The 19,308-nt window shown below is 41.2% G+C and overlaps 1 protein-coding gene across 9 annotated transcripts in view; it reads left to right on the top strand.

The window, feature by feature from the left end:
- ARHGAP17 (Rho GTPase activating protein 17) overlaps positions 1-19,308 on the top strand; it is a 61,455-nt gene that overhangs the window by 15,280 nt on the left and 26,867 nt on the right. For all 9 annotated transcript variants that reach the window (XR_003094903.1, XM_006027123.2, XM_014521568.2 and 6 more), the window contains exon 2: positions 17,337-17,376. Coding sequence is in view for 7 of the 9 variants with exons in the window: in XM_006027123.2 (XP_006027185.1) it covers positions 17,337-17,376 (40 nt within the window). In the remaining 2 variants the exon portion in view is untranslated. The remainder of the gene's footprint in view (positions 1-17,336; positions 17,377-19,308) is intronic.

The raw sequence follows: 19,308 nt of genomic DNA, 5'->3' as shown, positions 1-19,308 counted from the left end.
CCCCCAATCCTCCCTTTCCAGTTTCTCTAGTTATGTAATCCAACACTAGCAAGAAAAATGTGAACTGTTTTTTCTACTTAATTTGGTCTAAAATAGTAGCATCGTTTTAGATGAAGCAACCACAGTGTATGAAATGGAGACCACAACACGAAGCTGCTTAAATGTTCGTTTCCTACAAAAATAGAAATGCGGTTCCATGTCACTCTGAAGAAACGTTTCTAACTGGCTTGTACTGCCAGAGATTGGTCTGTTGATAAGAACCAAGAGCCTTCATACAATGTATTTATAACAGCAGCACATAGGAAGAAGTTTGAGATGCTTTTACTAGCCACACGTGAGCACGTGTACACAGTTATACTATAACTTAAATTAAGCTATGTTATAAGGTTGGTAATCCTTTATTAGCCTGGCCTCAAAGGTTCACATTTCATTCTCAGAAATTTAGTAGTGTTAACTTTCAGTTTCATGCTTGAACAGCACAAATGTGTATGTGACACATAGTGGGAGGGTAATGGTGCAACTGTACATGTTATACACATTAACATGGGCTTTGTATACGCTGTAGCTAAGCAACATAAAAACAGACCTGAATGTCCAGTGATGCAAAACATAGTAGTCTGATGAGTCGTTCAAATGAAATCTAGCTGCCCAAGACGAGATTCCAGTCTAGGTGGGAACCCAGTTAAGAGTGTCTCTAGTAGAGAAATATCATTGCACATATTTGTCAGGAAATCGGGGTAATGCTCGACTAGGACTCTGAGGGATTATTCATTTCTCTTCACAATTATTAAAGCCAGCTCTGCCTCCTATTGGAGTCCTATTTTCCTTTGCTGCTCTGCCTGCCTCTCCTTTCCCCTTGCTCCCTCTGCTTTTTACTCACTTTCCCACTCCTGCTGCTATCTCTCCGTCCTTTCATGTTTCATTTCCTTTTCTGTATGTTCCTGCTTTCTGTTTTTTTGTTCCTTTTTCTCATGGTTTTGTCTCGACGACAGAACTTTCATGTCTATCTCTGATTTTGCTCTAGACTCTGAATCATCCAGATTCTTTGGTATAAAACTGCTGCCGTGTAGTATGGGTACAGATTCATGCTGGTACGGTGTTGTGTTTGTTTCCTTAATTGTGACATCCAAAGGGACTTACTATTGTGAATTCATAAATGTTAAATACTCATTAGAAGGGTGTTTTAAATTTTATTAAAACATATCCAGCCATAATTAATGTCCACTTTCAGTCTCAAATTGTTTCTTAATTTTAGGGGACTATTGCATATGGCTGAGAGGCGTGATTTCAGTCTTGCCGAAGCAAAAGCACAATATTCTTTATCGACAAAATGTGCTCTATCAGTTTTGCTTATGGCTTGTTAGTTTTTCCTTTTGCATATGCCTTCAGTAGTGTGCAGCACTTAACATTGACAGCATGCTCATCTATTTAAATATACAATAATGTGCATACTACGCTTAACATGTCATTGTATAAAAATGATTGAAATGGCTTTTCTGATTTGTGATTGATCGACAGAATGCTCCGCTACGGAGATCATGGAACCATAAGTCATGGTCAAAAGACGTCATTTTCTCTGCCCTTGTTTTGAGTGAGCAGAATGAAAAACAGCCTGTTCAGAAATGTGGAGGTGCTTAGGTTGAGAATGTAAGGGAATTCTCAGGTTGGCAGGTGCTTTGGCAAGGAAATTGGTCTGTGTCCAAACCTAAAACTTGCCAAGCCCACATGTAGGAAACTTCTGACTTATTCTGTTATCCAAGAATATGAGTCACTGACTTAACTCTGTGCAGAATAAATTAACACTAAAACTTATAATGTGAATCTGCTTGGAGCGCTGAACTTGCTTCTGAAGGATGTTTTTACCGCCTTTATGAGTACAATTAAAGCAGATTTCATGCAAATTTAGCTTTCTGGATTGATTGCATAAAGGATCTCACAAGGTCCCTTCCAGCCCTAAACTTCTGTGAATCTGTGTCACTCTATGGGGGGGGGGGAACCCCCCCCCCAACAATTTGGACCATCACAGAAATGTTTTGCTTCATCACAGAGATTGTTTAGAAGACATTAAACTAACCTTTTCTTGTCTTCAAGGAAACTGCGCTACCAAAAGAGATTTAAATGAGTAGGTAGCCTTAGCAGTTGACACTGTATGAGTGCTCAGATGCATCTGATTGCTGAAGCGATGGAATAAAGACCTTCTAAAAGCTCTGCCCATCCAAGTAGAACAGAAGGCAAATTGCCTACTTGGAGGAAAAGCTTTCTAGTTAATGGAATCTGCAATATAAGTGAACATCATGCAAGTGAAATTATTTTGACAAAGGGCTTGGCTGAAACAGGTGATTTTAATCAATACATTATAGTAACTTTTGGTTTAATGTAATAGCTCAGATAGGGGGAAAATCAAGGTTCTAGATAGTAATGTTAATTAAATTAGGTTATAGACGCACATATACAAGGCATATATAGATATGCTGTATATCAGGGATCAGCAATGTTTTTGGGCAGGGTGCCAAAAGCACCTGCAACTTGGACTCATAAGATGTTAGCCCACCGGGTTGGATGGCAGGGAAGCTGCAAGGGGCCTGATCCTTGTTTTGACAGTGCAGCCCTAGGTCTTTCCCAGTGGTGCCAAGCAAAGGGCCGTGATGTGCCACACTCTGAAAAATCAAGTGAGCATTCCAAAAGAGCAGAATGCGTCGGGTTTGATATTTCAGGTGCTTGTGTGTCCTGTGAAATGGACAGTTCTAAAATATATTCATGATGCTGGTCTCTGTGTTGACCAGAGTTGAATGTCTGGGGATTTTTATTCCCCAGCTCAGCTATTGGTATATCTCAGTTGTTGCTTTCAGAACTAAGAAGTTTCTGCTGGGTTTTCTTTGTGATTTTTAAACAGGAAGTGGGACTGCAGTTAATTTTTAATGACTTTAAAAATCTGGGAAAATGCAGGAAACTGAATCACTGATGCCCCAATTGCTAAAACAGTTTCAACGTATGTAATAGCATAAGTCAGTGTAGTACCAGCAAGTAGTCAGCTTGCTATTCAGCAAGTTTCTAAAACTGTTATAACAAACTGTACCACAAGGACTTGGTTATCATTTGCTTCTAATTTTATTTTTAACATCACTGTGGACTACCAAAACCACTTTGACTCTTATGCTGCATTTTTAGACTGCCAAACTACATGCAGAAAGTGTGACCAGTTCATTAAAGCAAAAAAAGGTTTAACCCTTTATTTCTCTACATTAGTGGCTTGGATTTATACTACATATGTAAGATCAGCTACTGTTTCAATGCCTGTTCCTACTTTATTGACACTGATAAACGTAAGGCAGTAGCTTAGATTTTGCTTTGATCCACTCTGAATATTCTCTGGCCATTTAACTGAATGTCTAAGTTTAAAAAGTGGGTTGTAAAGTGTAGTACATAGGGCTCATTGCAGGAAGTTGTGATCCTAAAGTAGGATTTGGCCTGAACTGCAGTTGTTTAATAGCCAGGTCTCTTGACTCACTTGGGGGAGGACTTGGATCCATTTCACTTGCTAAGGAGTTCCAGATCCACTGATGTGAACATCCTGTGCCATGGGTTTCCCCAGAACTGTGAGGGAGAGATCTAGTGCACTTCCCTGCCAGGATTATCTGTGGAACATGCTGGACTGCCTTGAGAGTACACACGTTTCAGGCTGCTCAAGAAGAGTGGCTAGAATTGTACCTGAGATTAAAGTGTTGTTTCAGTTAAAGAATAGCATTTAAAAGAAAGCCAGAACTGGGGCCATAACTTTGGGCAAAGTTCACTGAAGGAGCTCAATGAGCAAAAGTGGAAGTGGAAATTTTTAACCCAGTGATTTCTCAAGCACAGCGCTGCAGCACCCTGAGTTGTGAGATCTTTTTAAGGCTGCCTTGGGGTGCAAATACCTACATATGATTCAAAAGATGAACCCAGCAATTTCAAATAGGAATCCATAGGGTCAAAAACATTCCAGCCTAGTGTGGCCTTTTCCAGGTACTTTACAACAGAAGAATTGCTCTACTATATTTTTAGTTAAGAAATGAGTAAAAGTTTAAGAGCTGGCATTTGCTGAGGGGCATCTTGAGTCTAACGAGGCTGAGAAGCACTGCTGTAACTTAATGAGCTATAGGCTTTTGCTTCTCCAGCCTCTCACCTTGCAGCTCTAAACTAGTGAAATACTTGAGGAGAGCAGTCCAGTTATGCAGCACTGCACCATTTCAAAGATTAGGTTTTTCTTTTTTTTTTTTCCCCCTGAAGAGTGTGTATTAAATTAGTTCTGGAAGCGGAAAAGCTGTTTCAGCAGTACAGACTCTTTTGACTGAAGACCTGTAAAGTGCAGGTTTCACAATCCAAACTGGTGCTTGACCCAGGTACAGATGGGTGGGGCGAGGTCACATGTTACCTGGTTTCAAAATGATAGTCAAGGTGTACCTTGACTTAAACCCACCCCCCAAAATACCTTCAGTTCTTTTTTGTTCACATGCCTTAACACTTCAAGATGTTTCCAAAGGAACTGGGATAAAGGCTGTCCTCATACATGCATGAATGACTGATAATAATAATAATAATAAGAATTATTTTGTATAATAATCCTACTGCACTAGAAGTTTTAAAATTAGTGCCAAATGTGGATGTAAGCTTTTTAAAGCAGAACTCCCCAAGTTGCACTCAAAATAAGTAGAGATGGTGACTGGCATTATATTGTTCCTGTGTACTGCTGCAGCTGACCAGCAAATTGTTCAACTTCCACTTATTAACGTTCTGCTGATATAGCAAACTAAGCGGTGTGAGGTTATTCCCTGTCAAAATGCAAGTAGTTGTTGAATTCATTGTTTAACGCGATAGCCTGCCCTTCCAAGAGTAAATCCAAATATATTAAAGATTCAGGGTTTAAAGAAGCAGCCGATAATTGATGGAATGTGTTGGGGTTCTTTGTTCAGCTGAGTTTATAGACAGTGAAAATAGTATATACAATTTGGATATATCTTGATCTTGCTACAGTGAAGATCAATCTTAAAGCAGGTCAGTGGATTTCAGGCTGATGGGACAAACAACATTGCTTGGTCTGGCAGTTTTAATGCTTCTAGGCTTACAACTAGCTGTGGCCTTAATTTCCCTGCAGATGGAAGGACATGTTTGTATTTCAGTTACGCAAAGGGTTAATTCATGGGGACACAAAGGGTGTTCCAGTGGTCAGTATTTGCTAGTTGTTTTGAAAGTTGGTGGATGGAAATGGAAGAAAGGAAAAAATTGGTATAAGTAAGGATATGGGATAAAAGTTTGAGGATCTTGGAACGAAGTTGTCAAAACTAAATTTCAAAATAATGTTGAATTAACAAGTTTTATTTTTGGTAACAGAAATAAAAGTCCATTACCTGAATGTTGTTGATAATTGCTAGATCCCATTTCTTACCAGACTGTTGAATGCAGACTCTTTTTTTGATGGGCCAAATCCGTGGACCAAACAGCTCTCAGCTTGACCTCTACCCCTTTTTGCTCCATCCTTGGAGTGTACTATGGCATGTTGAAAGGAAAAAAACAGAAGTAATTGCGTGATTAAACAGTGGTGCTAGTTTTGCCGGTTAGAACATAAGCTACTTTAAGTAGGTATTGTGGTGCTGACAAGTATTTCTGAATACAAAGACACTTTCTTTAAAAGAAAGTGCTGATTTTGTTCCTTGTTTTGAAGACTGAACCAGAATAATGGTCAGCGTTTGAAGTATTAAATAGTTCAAGACAGTTTCTTACATCAGCGATTCCCAGCTAGGGTGCCACAGCACTGGGTGTGCCTTGAGATCTTTTGAAGGTAATGATAGCACTGTTAGGTGTGCAGATGTGATTCACAAGAGAAACCCAGGATTTTCAAATAGGAATCCACAGCGTTAAGAGTATCCTGCCCTGCTCTGGTCTTACTGAGTTCTTTGCAACAGAAAAATTGCTCAGGGATTTTTCTGGAGTCAAAAAAACCAAAAACAAATGAAAATGAAGAGCTGGCATTTGCTGAGGGGTGCCTGGAGCCCAAAAAGAGCGAGATCCACTGCATTAGATGAGGTGTTCTGGGGTAGCTAGTTCCATACAACTGCTTAGGGGTTGTTGGGACTATTGATGACTGTCTTTACTGGTACAGACGGTCCTTGGACTTACGATACAATTGGTTCCTGAAAACGGTGTCTTAAGTCAAAATGTTGCAACTCAGAACCAATTTTCTCATAAGAAACAATGCTATAAATGGGGGATTGGTTCCTGAATCAAGGCCTGATGCCCTATTTTCACCAAAAAATACTCCAGAATTTTGTACTTGAACAAGTATAGATGAGTAATATAGCTACATTAATATATTTATATTGTAAACGGCAATCATATTGATTTGGAAGGACTTATTTGAAGTCACTTTGCTGGACTTTTTGAAGGGTTCTTGGCTGGAGTCTTCTCAGGAGTCTCGGCTGCAGGTTTTTCTGGAGTCCTGTCTGCTTTCTTAAAGAACGTGTCCAAGGAAGTTTGGACAGATGTTCTCTAGGGAGATGGGCGACGCAGCAAACTTGTTGCTGGCATGGTGTCGCATCGGATCAAGCGTTGTAAGTCGAAACTGGCCTTGTAAAGTTGAAACGGGGTGTCAATTTAGAAATGTAAGTGCGAAACGTTGCAAGTCGAGGATTGCCTGTTTTCTTGTAGTAACATAGAAGCTTTATAAAAACTGACATGCCTCTTCGTGTTAATCAGATTGCATATCGGGATGCATCGATTGCTTTTCAGATGTGATTCTGAACTGATGATGCTAAATTCAGCATTCTTAGCTATGGTGCTTAAATACTGTGAATATTTTTCAAAGGATGCTGTTACCACACGGCAGAAATTATTAAAAGTTCAACTTGAGAGAGAACCTTTTCAGGGAAACTTTTTTTTCACTTACTAAACATACTTGATAAGGCTGTAGAAGTCAAAATGATGAGATCTCATGGCCAATGCAGTCATGTTTCTATTCATTTTCTGAGCTGTTCACTCTCCTCATCTGCTTAGACTAAAATTTTAAAGCGTTTCTGCAGAGCGGGTGGGAAGGAAGATAGGGAGGTGCGTGTTTTGGCCACTTCCGCATCAAATCGGTTTAATCTCTGAATAAAAAGCTAGAAAGCATCTTTATGGCTGAAAAGCCCTACTAACTCAAATCAGACAGCTCAAAAACCAGCTGTTGTCTTTGATTTCTTAGGTCTGTAATTCAGCAGCATTACATAGCAGGACCTCTTTGCATACATGGATTGTTGTGCAACAGGAGTAAAATAATAAACACTGCTTTTGACACAGCCATGTGACTGAACATGGGGGGAGCACAGGAGCTGCACGAAGGTGGTGTTTATCTTCTTCAGCTCACTTTTTTTTTTTTATATTTCCAAAACTGTAGAGCAATTTAAATGATTCAAACTCTCTCCTTCCTGTTTTAGGTCTTGCATATCTGATGACAGCCCAGATTGTGTGGTATGAAAAGCATATGAAAAAAACAGTGGCATCAATTGAATTTCAGAATTGCATATAAAATTTGTTTTGCTGATAATAGCTTACATTCTTAAATGAGCACTTATTGACAGAAATGCTGAAAGACCTGACGTAGCATCAATATTTGAAGGTGACTTTAAAATTGGTATTAGAAACAAAGCAAGCAACTGTTATACCAGCTCCACCTGAAAGCCAAGTAAGAGTGACCACTGCTGCTGATCCTTTGCATTTTCTTGGTTTTGAAAATATTTAAATTAATTTTGGAATTTTGTAACTTTGTTTTTCTCACCACAGAAACCACAGTTGGCTAAACATGGGTCTGCTCTTTGGGCCTGTTCACAACGCTATGCAAATAAAATCAGAACTCCTACAGAAGATTGTTATACAGAAAGTTGAATGCGGGTGCGGGTTGCCAAAAAGAGCAAATAATTCCCCTGCATGAAAATCGTTCTGAATCACTCTTTAAATATATTTACAGAGGCAACGTGAAACTGGAGAAGCTGAATTTCAGCCAACTCCCAAAATATGAAAATGCCCTGACTTCTCAAAAGGATAATCCATGCAAACTAGGATGCTAGGTACTCAACTAGGAGAAGCTAGAAATCGGACAGTGTTAAGAATCATTTGCTCTAGTTTTAATCTGTGATTTCGTGTCTCTTCCTCTATCGGCATTTTTTCTTTCAGACCTGTTTAAAACTGTTTAGTTCAGGTCTGGAATTGCTTTGGAGGAGAAGGTATCTGGTTCCTGCAGTGTTAAAGGGCTGGAATTCAGGCACAGAGATGCCTTTGTTTTAGCAGTGTCAGATGAGGAACAGCGAACCAACACTTGAAATGTCCTGTTTTCTCAAGTTATACTTTGCACAGAATTTCTTGGTTAATTGTAGGAAAACAGGGCTCTGAGAAGGAAAACTGGCCTCTAATTCTGGATTCATTGTTGTTTTTTTTTTAACAGAGCTCCTGGCTTTTCCACATTTTCCTGGCAGCAAATCCTGCCTATTGTATTTGGGAAAGCAAGCAGGATGTGCTGTTAATGTAACTCCCTTATGAAGGTGCTGTGAAGTGCTAACTTGCCAAAAAACGGCTAATCTGGTTGCTTTTGGGTAGCAAGGAAATAGGCTCCACGTTAAGGAAAATCAAACAGCTGGAAAAACTAGCTTCAGTTGCCATGTAAATAGTTGTCGCACTTTCCGGGTGGGTAGTTATTTTGTCTTTACTTGCGCTGTGTCAGAATTTAAGAGCATAGGCCATTTGTTTCATCATGAAGCAAGATACACTCCCATAAGCAGCATCTATTACCCACATGCCAACGATCCATTTACAGGACATGAGTCAAGGTTTCTGTTTTTCAGCTTGACACTTGAACTGACTCAGTTATTCTCTAGTGAATGGCCAAGTTTTTATGGCAGTTACTGTTGGGATTACTCTTGCTGTTTCCTTACTAGCCTTTAAGGGGCATTAAGTTTCTACTTGTAGGTCTCAACCTACTTGAGCTCATCCCTAATGGCTGAGGATGCTGTGATTGTGCACAGGACTTGTGGCCACACCAAAGTCAGCATGGTCTTGGATGTTGCTAAACTGAGGTTCAGCTCTGCTTCAGCTTTGGTTTATTAGATTCTGCTGCATCAGAAGATGAAAGAGCCCAGCTCCTGAGTTCTTCCCAATCTGCACTTTTAAATGCCGCTCGCCCCTGGCCAAAGTACATGAAGTAGAGACTGACTTACTGGAAAGGGAAAGCCCAGCTGTGAAGGAGTAGCTGTGAGCTGCTCCCCTTCCCATGGCCTAGCTAAAAACAGGGCTGCCACCAAGTCCAACATGGCATGTAGACCTCCTGAGTCTCCATGGGTTAGTGGACTGTGACTGCCTTTACTTTACCTCCCTTCTGGAAAAGGCTGTACATCTGTCTACAAAGCTCCTAAAAAGAAAAGGTTTGCTACCAAGCAGGGGTAACTTCATAACTATTTAAATGTAAAATGACACGTGTGACGAAGCCATCAGAAAAGCCAGTGGCATTTTATCGTGCATCAGCAGATGCATGACAAATAGATCCAAGGAGGTGATACTTCCCCTCTATCGGGCGCTGGTCAGACCGCAGTTGGAGTACTGCGTGCAATTCTGGGCGCCGCACTTCAAGAGGGATGTGGATAACCTGGAGAGGGTCCAGAGAAGGGCCACTCGTATGGTTGAGGGCTTGCAGACCAAGCCCTACAAGGAGAGACTGGAGAACCTGGACCTCTTCAGCCTCCGCAAGAGAAGGATGAGAGGTGACCTTGTGGCTGCCTATAAGTTCATCACGGGGGCACAGAAGGGAATTGGTGAGGTTTTATTCACCAAGGCACCCCCAGGGGTTACAAGAAATAATGGCCACAAGCTAGCAGAGAGCAGATTTAGATTGGACTTTAGGAAAAACTTCTTCACAGTTCGAGTGGACAAGGTCTGGAACGGGCTCCCAAGGGAGGTGGTGCTCTCCCCTACCCTGGGGGTCTTCAAGAGGGGGTTAGATATGCATCTAGCTGGAATCATCTAGACCCAGCGCTCTTTCCTGCCTATGCAGGGGGTCGGACTCGATGATCTATTGAGGTCCCTTCCGACCCTAACATCTATGAATCTATGACACTTGAGAGCTGGAGTGCAGGTTGTAGCTGTGTTGGTCTAAGGACATAGGCAGACAAGGTTCTTTGGGTAAATCTGATTTCTTTTATTATACCAATTAACTTGATTAGACCACTTGATTAGTTCTTTTATTAGACCAACTTGAGAGCTGTGTGTTCTTGTGCTTATTGCTGTTTGTTTGGAGCAGGCACAGAAGTGGGCAGTTGCCTTAACTATCCACTGTTCGATAAGGCAGCGTGATGCGCTCCAATGTAAATGGGTACAGTCGTTTCTAAAAGTAGTCGTCATAAAATCCTCTCAACAAGAATAAACTGCTGAGATTTTGCACGTCATACTATGATGTGGGATGTGTGTTAAAGCTGAATAATACCTAGAGAAGGTAACTTTCATCAGAGCACTCTTGCCTAGTTTTGAACAATTTGAGGACTCTGCAGGTTTAAGACTAGGGATTAGTTGAGTCTTTTTTTTTTTTTTTTCCAAGATGCTTTAAATATACTATTACCATATTTACAGGAATCATTTGCTTTGGTGGGGCCTTGGTCAAACTGGTTATAAACCAGAGGTACAGTATTACGGGATGATAATTCAGTACTATGAGTGATTTGATTGGGTTTTTAAGGCTCTTCAGAATCTATTCATAAATCTTAATTGAAAACATGGCTTGCTTTGGATCCCTGACGTTCACTAAACAAAGCGTTGCTTCAGAAAATGGGATCACTCTTTTGCTCAGAACAGCTATTGATAAGTTGTACCCTGTGCTGTATCACATCACTGTCCTTCAGTGCTCAGTATCCTTCCTTTCCCAGAAGGTCAACTCTGGTAGTGTTTTGGTGGAGTGCTGCCAGTTTAGCAGCTATTCCTTATCAAAACCATGTGAACAGCTGAGCAATCAGCTTGCCACTTGTTGTGGAAATAAATGTAGCATGTCAGCAGGATCTTGATTTTTGCAAGATGTCCACATCTTTGAATTAGTTGACCCATCACATTTCTTACAGTCAGTCATGTCCATCTATCTCTGTTATAGGATGTGTTGGGGAACTTCCGTAGATTTAAACAGCAGCTATTCTGTTTCTGTAACACACGCCAGTAAGTTCTGCATACCGGAAGTTCACACAGCAGATCCTGTCACAAACCTGGAATGCTTTGGGCCTCCTGGTATGTGGGGAGGGGCGGGGAAGACGCAAGCATGCTTTTTCAATTAGTCATCATTTGGAAAGACCTTATTGTACATTCCCAGTATTTAAACTGTATGGGTGTTTTTACACATGCTCCTAGAGTGGAGGAAGGGAGGAGGCACTTTAATAAAGTGGCTCCAAGAGCTGCTGGTAATTAAAGCATCTGCAGCATCTCGTGTATCGGCGTCGCCCGCTTCAAAATGGCAGCAGGGATGCTTTAACTAAAACGCGTGTAAACAAGGTTTAGTTAATGCTGACGAATACTGATACACGAGATGCAGAAGCTCCTGGAAGTGTGCTAACTAGCATGCTCCAGCAGACTCAATTAATCGCACCAACATGCTGGCCTGGCAGGAAGCATGATTTGGGATCAGGGACCGGATCCCATGGCACCTCTTAAACCAACATGTGCCAGGGCTTTAGCTAAAATAGTTTGCTTGGGTTGACCGCTTGGCTTCACTGTCATATTTGCATTTCAGGCCATTTCATAAAATTGGCATAACAGCTAAAAGAGTTAAAGGGGTCAGGCCAGAGAAATGCTCGCTGGTGTGCTAGGGCCACATCTGAGGTTAAAGCCCTCTGGGTTCTGATACGATGTGGACAGACCCTGTGTAGCAGTGCCATTAAGGCCTTTCAGGTACAATCTACTTAAAACTTTGGAGTGCAAGTATTTCTAAACTGCCTCAGAGCTACAATATGATCTGGTATGTTGCATTAGTGCATCCAGTAAAAGCACATCCGCTGAACTGTGTTTGTTCCTACCTGTTCTCGGAGCTTGAAAGTTGCCCTGGAGCAAGACGTGTGGGGACAGGTGGCTCATTGCGGAGGTGCAACAGACAAGACAGCTTCTATAATTCGCATCTAAACAGTAGTGCTAGGCCTTCTGGGAGGCAACAGGGCAAGGGTTTAGAAGGAGTGTTAACTTGATCTGGGTGAAAATGTAACCCACAAGGCAGCTGCAGCCTTTCTTTCAGTATTATGTCAAATGTGAGCCTGGATATTAATTGACAGTTGAAAGAGAGCTCACCTTAACTAGATGTCTTCTAAATGGCTTTGCTGTGGTCAGTCCAGGAACACTGATTAATTCATGAGCACTTGGGAAAGAGGCCCAGATCAACACCACCCCTGCTGCTGGTTGGAATGACTACAGATTTAAGCTGAATTTGGAGCCAGTTTGCATCATTCTTACCCAATCTAATCAAGTCACTTTAATTCTTTCAGTTCAGCATGTGGTTCTAGTCTACACTTGATGTGTAAAACATGGCAGCTAGAATCATAGAAAATTTGCGTTGATAGGGACTAAATCAGCCCAGTTCCCTCAGCCTCTCCTCACAAGTCATGACTCCAGCCCCCAAACCATTTAATTGCTCTCCGCTGGACTAGGTAACATCAAACCTTAAATGCTAGCCCAGATATGGCTTAAATTATTATGAGTTACATGACTCTAAAAGCTCTCTCATGGCTGTTTCATAACAAAGGGGACTTTAAAAATAAAAAAGGGTTTAAAGGCATCTTTTAACAAAGTGGTCCTCTGCATCCATCTGGGTTTGTTGGGAAAGTTTTTACTTGAAATGTTGCTAACTATATGTAGCATCTCTTCAGTAGGAGCTTAAAAAGCACTGGCTGCTGACCTGTATTCCCATTATTTTTGGAAAGTGAAGAGTGACAGACGCTCGTCTAGACTTTCAGCTGAATGGTCCAATTTGTTCTTTGTTTAAGCTTCTAAAAGCCCTGGTGTCTCGACACACAAAGCATGTGTTGGTCTGGCTAGCAATGGTAGCATAGGTGGCAAAACCTTTGTTCAAAACTGTTACATAGCGTATTCTTTTATGTAGTGATATCTGAAAGACTTGCAATACATAAATCAATGCATGTGTTATTTGGGGCCCTACACGGGTAGGACCAAATTCTGCTTGTATTTGCACTTGGCTAAGGAGGCTGAAATTATGTTTTTTTAAGTACTTCTGAAATGAGTTGAAATGCATTAAAGTTTTAGTATTGTGCAAAATACTAGGTGAACATGTCTCCAGAGACATTGCTGCTTGTTAAATGATACTTCTTGCTGAAAGAGTAAAACAGCCATGTGTCTTGAAACGTGTTTGTTTTGAAACATGTATACACAGTCAAAACCTTTGAAATCTAATGGACCCTTGGCTGTTTTGTGTTTAAAAATGAAGCTATCTTGTATGTTTTGCTGCTTTCCAGAACTAAATTTAAATGTTTTCAATTGCATGTTTGTTTTGTTCTTGTTTTACCTCTAAAGGTACAGTGTTTTTCTTTCAATGTGGTAAAATGCAAGGTAGCATCATCAGTACTTCAGGATGTTGTTTTTAAATTCTTCCATCCGGGGTTCGAATTACACTTTGATTCTTGGGAGGGGGGGTCTGCATTAAAAAAATAAACCAGTTAATTGATTAACAAGTCCACATAAGTGAAGGAGCAATCCAATCGGAGCCCCCCCCACCCCCAGGTTGATATTTGAAAATCTTACTGGGGGGGGGGCTCAGCCCCCTCCGAGCTCCCTCTTAATTCACACCCTGCCATCTGATAGCTATGGTCAGGGTTTTTTGACTAAGGAGCTCTACATCTATACCTGTCAGTGTGTTATACCCCTTTGGTGTGGGATGGCAGGTCTTCCACTAATTTTATGGGAGTTAGTTCAGAAACTTAAGTTCATGTTTTACTTCTGAAAGATTTATGTCGTGCATACTGGATTATGAGGGGGCAAGTACAGCTTGTTTCTCTCCTGGTGCTTAGAGTATCACTACGTAAGATCACGTGAGGCAGCTATATAGAAAGCTAAATGTGAACAATATAGTTTGGGATTATACTCTCCCTGCTGTCTTGGATTAATTAAAATCTGTGCATCAGGAGTGGAAGGAGGAAAAGTAAATTCCTGAAGGTTTCTCAAAAGGTGCATATTAGTACTTTGGATTCTTAGGATGATGGATCTCACTTTTTCAAAGCGTGTGTGAGACCACGTGGATTTCTGAACTTGAGCACAACTACTGAGAGAACTGTTATACCTGCAAAAGGGGAAAATTGGACCTTTCCATTTAATCTTTCAGTGGTGATGGTCATGTTCATATATAGATGAAGTACTGAAATGTGTGTACACCTCCAGTAAGAAAAAAGATTCCTTTAAATTATTTAAACTAATTTTGACTACAAATTACATTACCTGAGGTGGGCTGGCTACTCTGTTTCATAGATTTGTAAACTGAAAAGTGTTTGACTTTGTCAGAAGTGAAGTTTCTCAAGGCCTGGGTCTTAAATCATGGCTTTCTGTAACAAAAAAAAAATATATAGGTAGCAAATCAGTTGTTGAAATTAGCTTCTTGTTAAATGTCTGTGCCAAGACTATTTTAAAAAATGTTCACATCCTTAGTACAAAACCTAGTGGTGTTCAATCAGAAGCAAGTTCACCATGTGACACTAAAACTAATAAGCAGAGGATCGATTTTGCTGCAAAGCAGAGATGTGAGTGAAGAGCTGGATGCCGACTCAACACCATCCTTCATAACCTTCTAACACAGCATCGTGCAGACCTCGTTAACTTAGATTTAACCAGTAGTTCTTCACTAGCACGGAAACCAACATTAATGTGGTGTTTAACAGTTCAGAAAGAGAAAATCTTTATCAAACTTAACAATAGGTTGTCTTATGGCTGTACGTGTTGGGAGACGTCTGCACTTTTGTTCAGGAGGCACCTTGAAGTATACTGAGTGGTCCTTAAGCTAAAACACAGCTTCTGTTCACCCCCTTTTTCTAGAGCTTTGCTTTATAATCTGCAGTTTTAGGCCCATCATTCAGTGATCCATTGCACTCTGAATTGTGCGTAAAAATGAGGTTGCAGTTGGTTCTGTTTTATGTGAATTGAGATGTGCTTCTCATTTGTCTGCTCATTTTGGGGATACTTGAACCTACTTGGCATACATAGCTAAACTGATGGGCTGTTTCATGGGTGTCTACTCAGTGTGGGCACAAACAGATTAAAATTAGGAGAGACTTAATAAAGCATGAATTTGAACTCCCATGCGATCTGGCAGCTCAGGCATCTGCTTTTCTTGTGGGAAGGGGGACTAAGAAGGGAATTGTATCTAAAAATATCCATAGAAGGTTTGCAAACAATAGCTCCATTCAGTTACTTGAACACCATTCCTGAAGGAGTTTGGTTGTTTTTTTTCAAACAGCTGATTCATAGTCTTCAGAAATACTGAGTCATCGTCTCCTTGGAAACCAGTGATGCATCTTCTAGGGCAAAATTTGGTCTTTTACAGAGTTTCAGAAGTGTTTGTATCAACCAGCCTGTACACATAACACTTTGTTCCCATAGTGACACGTGGTGGCCCAGTGTACGTGTACCAAGCAAATTAGTTGACCTTTGTAATTAATGTAATGTTGGTGTGTAAAGTGCAAAGACAATAACACTCTTATTAAGAACATCTGTTACGAATACCCTGGCTATTGGAGCACTCTAGGCTACAAAGTTGTTCCCTAAGGTTTTCAATAGGTGTTTGCACCTGGTTTTATCTGAGTTTTAGCCCTTTTGATCAGTTCATCATTTCTTTGCTGGAAAACATCAGCCAGGTTCATGCCTGTTTTCCAAGGAAAATTAATGCTTGGATCTTGTATGCATGTAACTCTTGCCAGAAAGGTGGTAAACCTCTAGTGTTTGCCTTTTTATTGGTACCAGAAAGGATTTAAATGGTAACTTGTCTACAGGATTGAGTTCTAAGTGTTCATAGAGGTTTTGAGTATTACCTTAAGATGAATTTTAACACTGTTAGTCCATGACACACAAGTCACCATGAAATTGAATCATATACTTTTGGCAGTTTGAATTAAACTTGTGTTTGGAGATGTCTTGTCTGTTTAATTGATGGATAGTTTCATAGGAGGTGAATCACTTTTATGGGCAAGTACTTGGCAGGACAGAACAGAAGGATGACAAATGATACCATATTTTCTTGCATACAGCATGCCTGGGAGTATAATACACACCTTGTTTGTGAAAGGCAGAATGAAGAGAAAAGATCTTTCCTTGCAATAAGCAACTGAGTAGCTGTTTGTCTCCCAAATTTTACTTTCACATTTGCCCAAATTGGCAGAAACGATTCTTACCATATTTCTTACAGGTCACGTGCGCCACAGTTTCCAGCAGCTGTTGGTGGGGGGGTGTTGCATGCAAGGCACTTATTTTTTTTCTATGTGGCAAAACGTCAACATTGTCCTTTATAGAACAGATGTTTGGCAAAAGTGAGCAGTGCTGGTTAGGTCCCTTGACTGCCATAGTCCTAAAGCAGATGACAGTATAAAATAAGATTTATTCCAGCACTACTAAGAAATGTGAAAGAAAGTAGCTTGGATTCTTTTTGCTTATACTTCTACATTGTGAGTATTCAAGGAAAGTGTAGTTACTATAGAGTGCTCACTGAAAGTGGCAGCTATCACCACAGCAGTGTTAAGTAAATATGTGAATTAAACATGCACTGAACTAAGGCTCTTACTGAATATCTCCACATCAAATACTATTAATTTCTGGTTACCCTACCTTGAAAAGACAGTAGCAACAAAAGGAATCCAGAGATGCATGGCAAAAATGAAAGGCAATGGGGAAACCACTTCATGAAATGGTGAAAAAGTGGGACTATCAAAGAAAAGACAGTAAAAAGAGAGAGCCTTGCTGTTTCTCCTAATGAATAATATGAAATAGGCAAATTGAGTCGTCCTATTGACTTGTTTTTCCCACGCTCGTGTGGTGGGTTTGGAACGCCAGGCATGTGAGAATTTCTGTATAATCTGACTAATCTTTGGCATGCCACAAGAGGTGAAGGATTAATCCAGAGCAATGCAGTGTGTGTTGCGTGTTGGAACGATGGTCATGAACCTCTGGCTGGATCATATTTTAACGTGGGGTGACCTCTTCTGAATTGGTTCCTAGCTCTAATGTTTGTGTGGGTTATTTTTTGTCATGTACTCTTAAAGACTTTTGCTTTGCCTTTTTTATTTGCTTATCGTTCTAATACTACTACTGCTTTTCTTTTTTTTTTCCAGAGCTGAAAAAACAGAAGTCCTGAGTGAAGATCTGTTACAGGTACTAAGCTCATTTAATGCACATCCTTTAAATGCTTCTTTATATGTGCTGCTTGTGAAATGGTTTTAAGATTACGGGACACAAAGTAGTGTTTGTGGCTTGGTCTGTTCCCTCAGACTGTGGGAAGGCTGTGATACAACTTAGTTTCTCTTCTTATTTATTGAGACATGTGATGGGCAAAAGAGGATTTGAAAGCTGAAGCATACTGAGCAGAGATCCAGGCTGAAACTAAAGACGTTAAAGCCTTGTACTGAGCAAATGGTTTACAGGATGAGTTTTTGATCAATTTTAACTGAAGAATTGCTTTCCTTGTGAATTTTGGGGACAATTTTGTCGGTGTTGGGGGGGATGATTATGAGTAGGGGCGGGAAAGGTTACAATTTTTCTGTCCAGTGTTCTTTCCTGATAATTTCCTGAAGAAGTCGACTGATATAGGGAAGCTGCGTAAATACCTGTTGGCTTTCAGACCCCCCAGTAATGCCAGCAACCCTAATAAAAACCCCTTTGGAGTTGCAAATAAGCCCTGGTCTGCTGCTGATTTAAAGTTTATGCAGTAATGGCCCTCGTAGTTGTTGTGCTAATAAATTGCTGTAATCGGAGTTGTAATGGAAAATACTCCCAAACGGTGCATCGCTTGTGCCTGTATTTTTTAGCTACTATTGTTAGAGTTCCAAAGAGCCTTCACTGACAGATTAACAGGGGGGGGGGTTTCATTAGGTGGTTTCTCCTCTTGGGATTTTTTTGCACAGTAATGTAAACTGGGGGTGGCCGGGAAACTTTTGGCAGCTTGGTTTTGTTCTATGAAAACTGGCAGGGAAACTTGGGCAACGTAACCTGTCATTTTAAGTTCCAGGTAATTTCAGACAGAGTGCAAATTGCCAGTCTCTCTAACGTGCTTAAATTTTCAAGACTTTCATTTGCACCTAGAATTTTCCTCTTTGAACTCTCCAGGGCAGCTGTTTCTCCCGATGTTGAGAGGCTTTTCAAATGTTCCATTTAAGGCTGGGGGAAAAACTTTCACCTGCTCCTAAAAATTTGATGTTTGAATTTAGCATCATGTACATAACTGTCTGGGGCAGGGGTCAGCAACCTACTGCCCATGGGTTGGGTCCAGCCTGTAGACATGGGGTTTGGTGGTGGTGGGCTTTAGGTGCTCTCCCTTCCTTGTGCTGCCATGCAGGGGAAGTGGTGGCAGTGCCTGGGCCTTAGCGTCACCACTCGCCTGCCTCGGACCTGAGCTGGGCCATTCCAGCCAGCATCCTGGAAGGATGTTTCGACCTGGAAGGGTGTGGGCAGTGGGGTCCCGCAGGGCCCAGTCCTTGGACCGATACTCTTTAATGTCTTCATCAGCGACTTGGACGAGGGAGTGAAGTGCACTCTCTACAAGTTGGCAGATGACACAAAGCTATGGGGAGATGTGGACACGCCGGAGGGCAGGGAACAGCTGCAAGCAGATCTGGACAGGTTGGACAAGTGGGCAGAAAACAACAGAATGCAGTTTAACAAGGAGAAATGCAAAGTGCTGCACCTAGGGAAGAAAAATGTCCAGCACACCTACAGCCTAGGGAATGACCTGCTGGGTGGCACGGAAGTGGAAAGGGATCTTGGAGTCCTAGTGCACTCCAAGATGAACATGAGTCAGCAGTGTGACGAAGCCATCAAAAAAGCTAATGGCACGTTATCGTGCATCAGCAGATGCATGACAAATAGGTCCAAGGAGGTGATACTTCCCCTCTATCAGGCGCTGGTCAGACCGCAGTTGGAGTACTGCGTGCAATTCTGGGCGCCGCACTTCAAGAGGGATGCGGATAACCTGGAGAGGGTCCAGAGAAGGGCCACTCGTATGGTTAAGGGCCTACAGACCAAGCCTTACGAGGAGAGACTAGAGAACCTGGATCTATTCAGCCTCCGCAAGAGAAGGTTGAGAGGCGC

Source organism: Alligator sinensis, unplaced genomic scaffold (genome assembly GCF_000455745.1).
Source record: "Alligator sinensis unplaced genomic scaffold, ASM45574v1 scaffold1164_1, whole genome shotgun sequence".
Lineage (NCBI taxonomy): Eukaryota > Metazoa > Chordata > Crocodylia > Alligatoridae > Alligator > Alligator sinensis.
The sequence above is the reverse complement of the archived record's forward strand: the minus strand, read 5'-3'. Positions and strand labels throughout refer to the sequence as shown.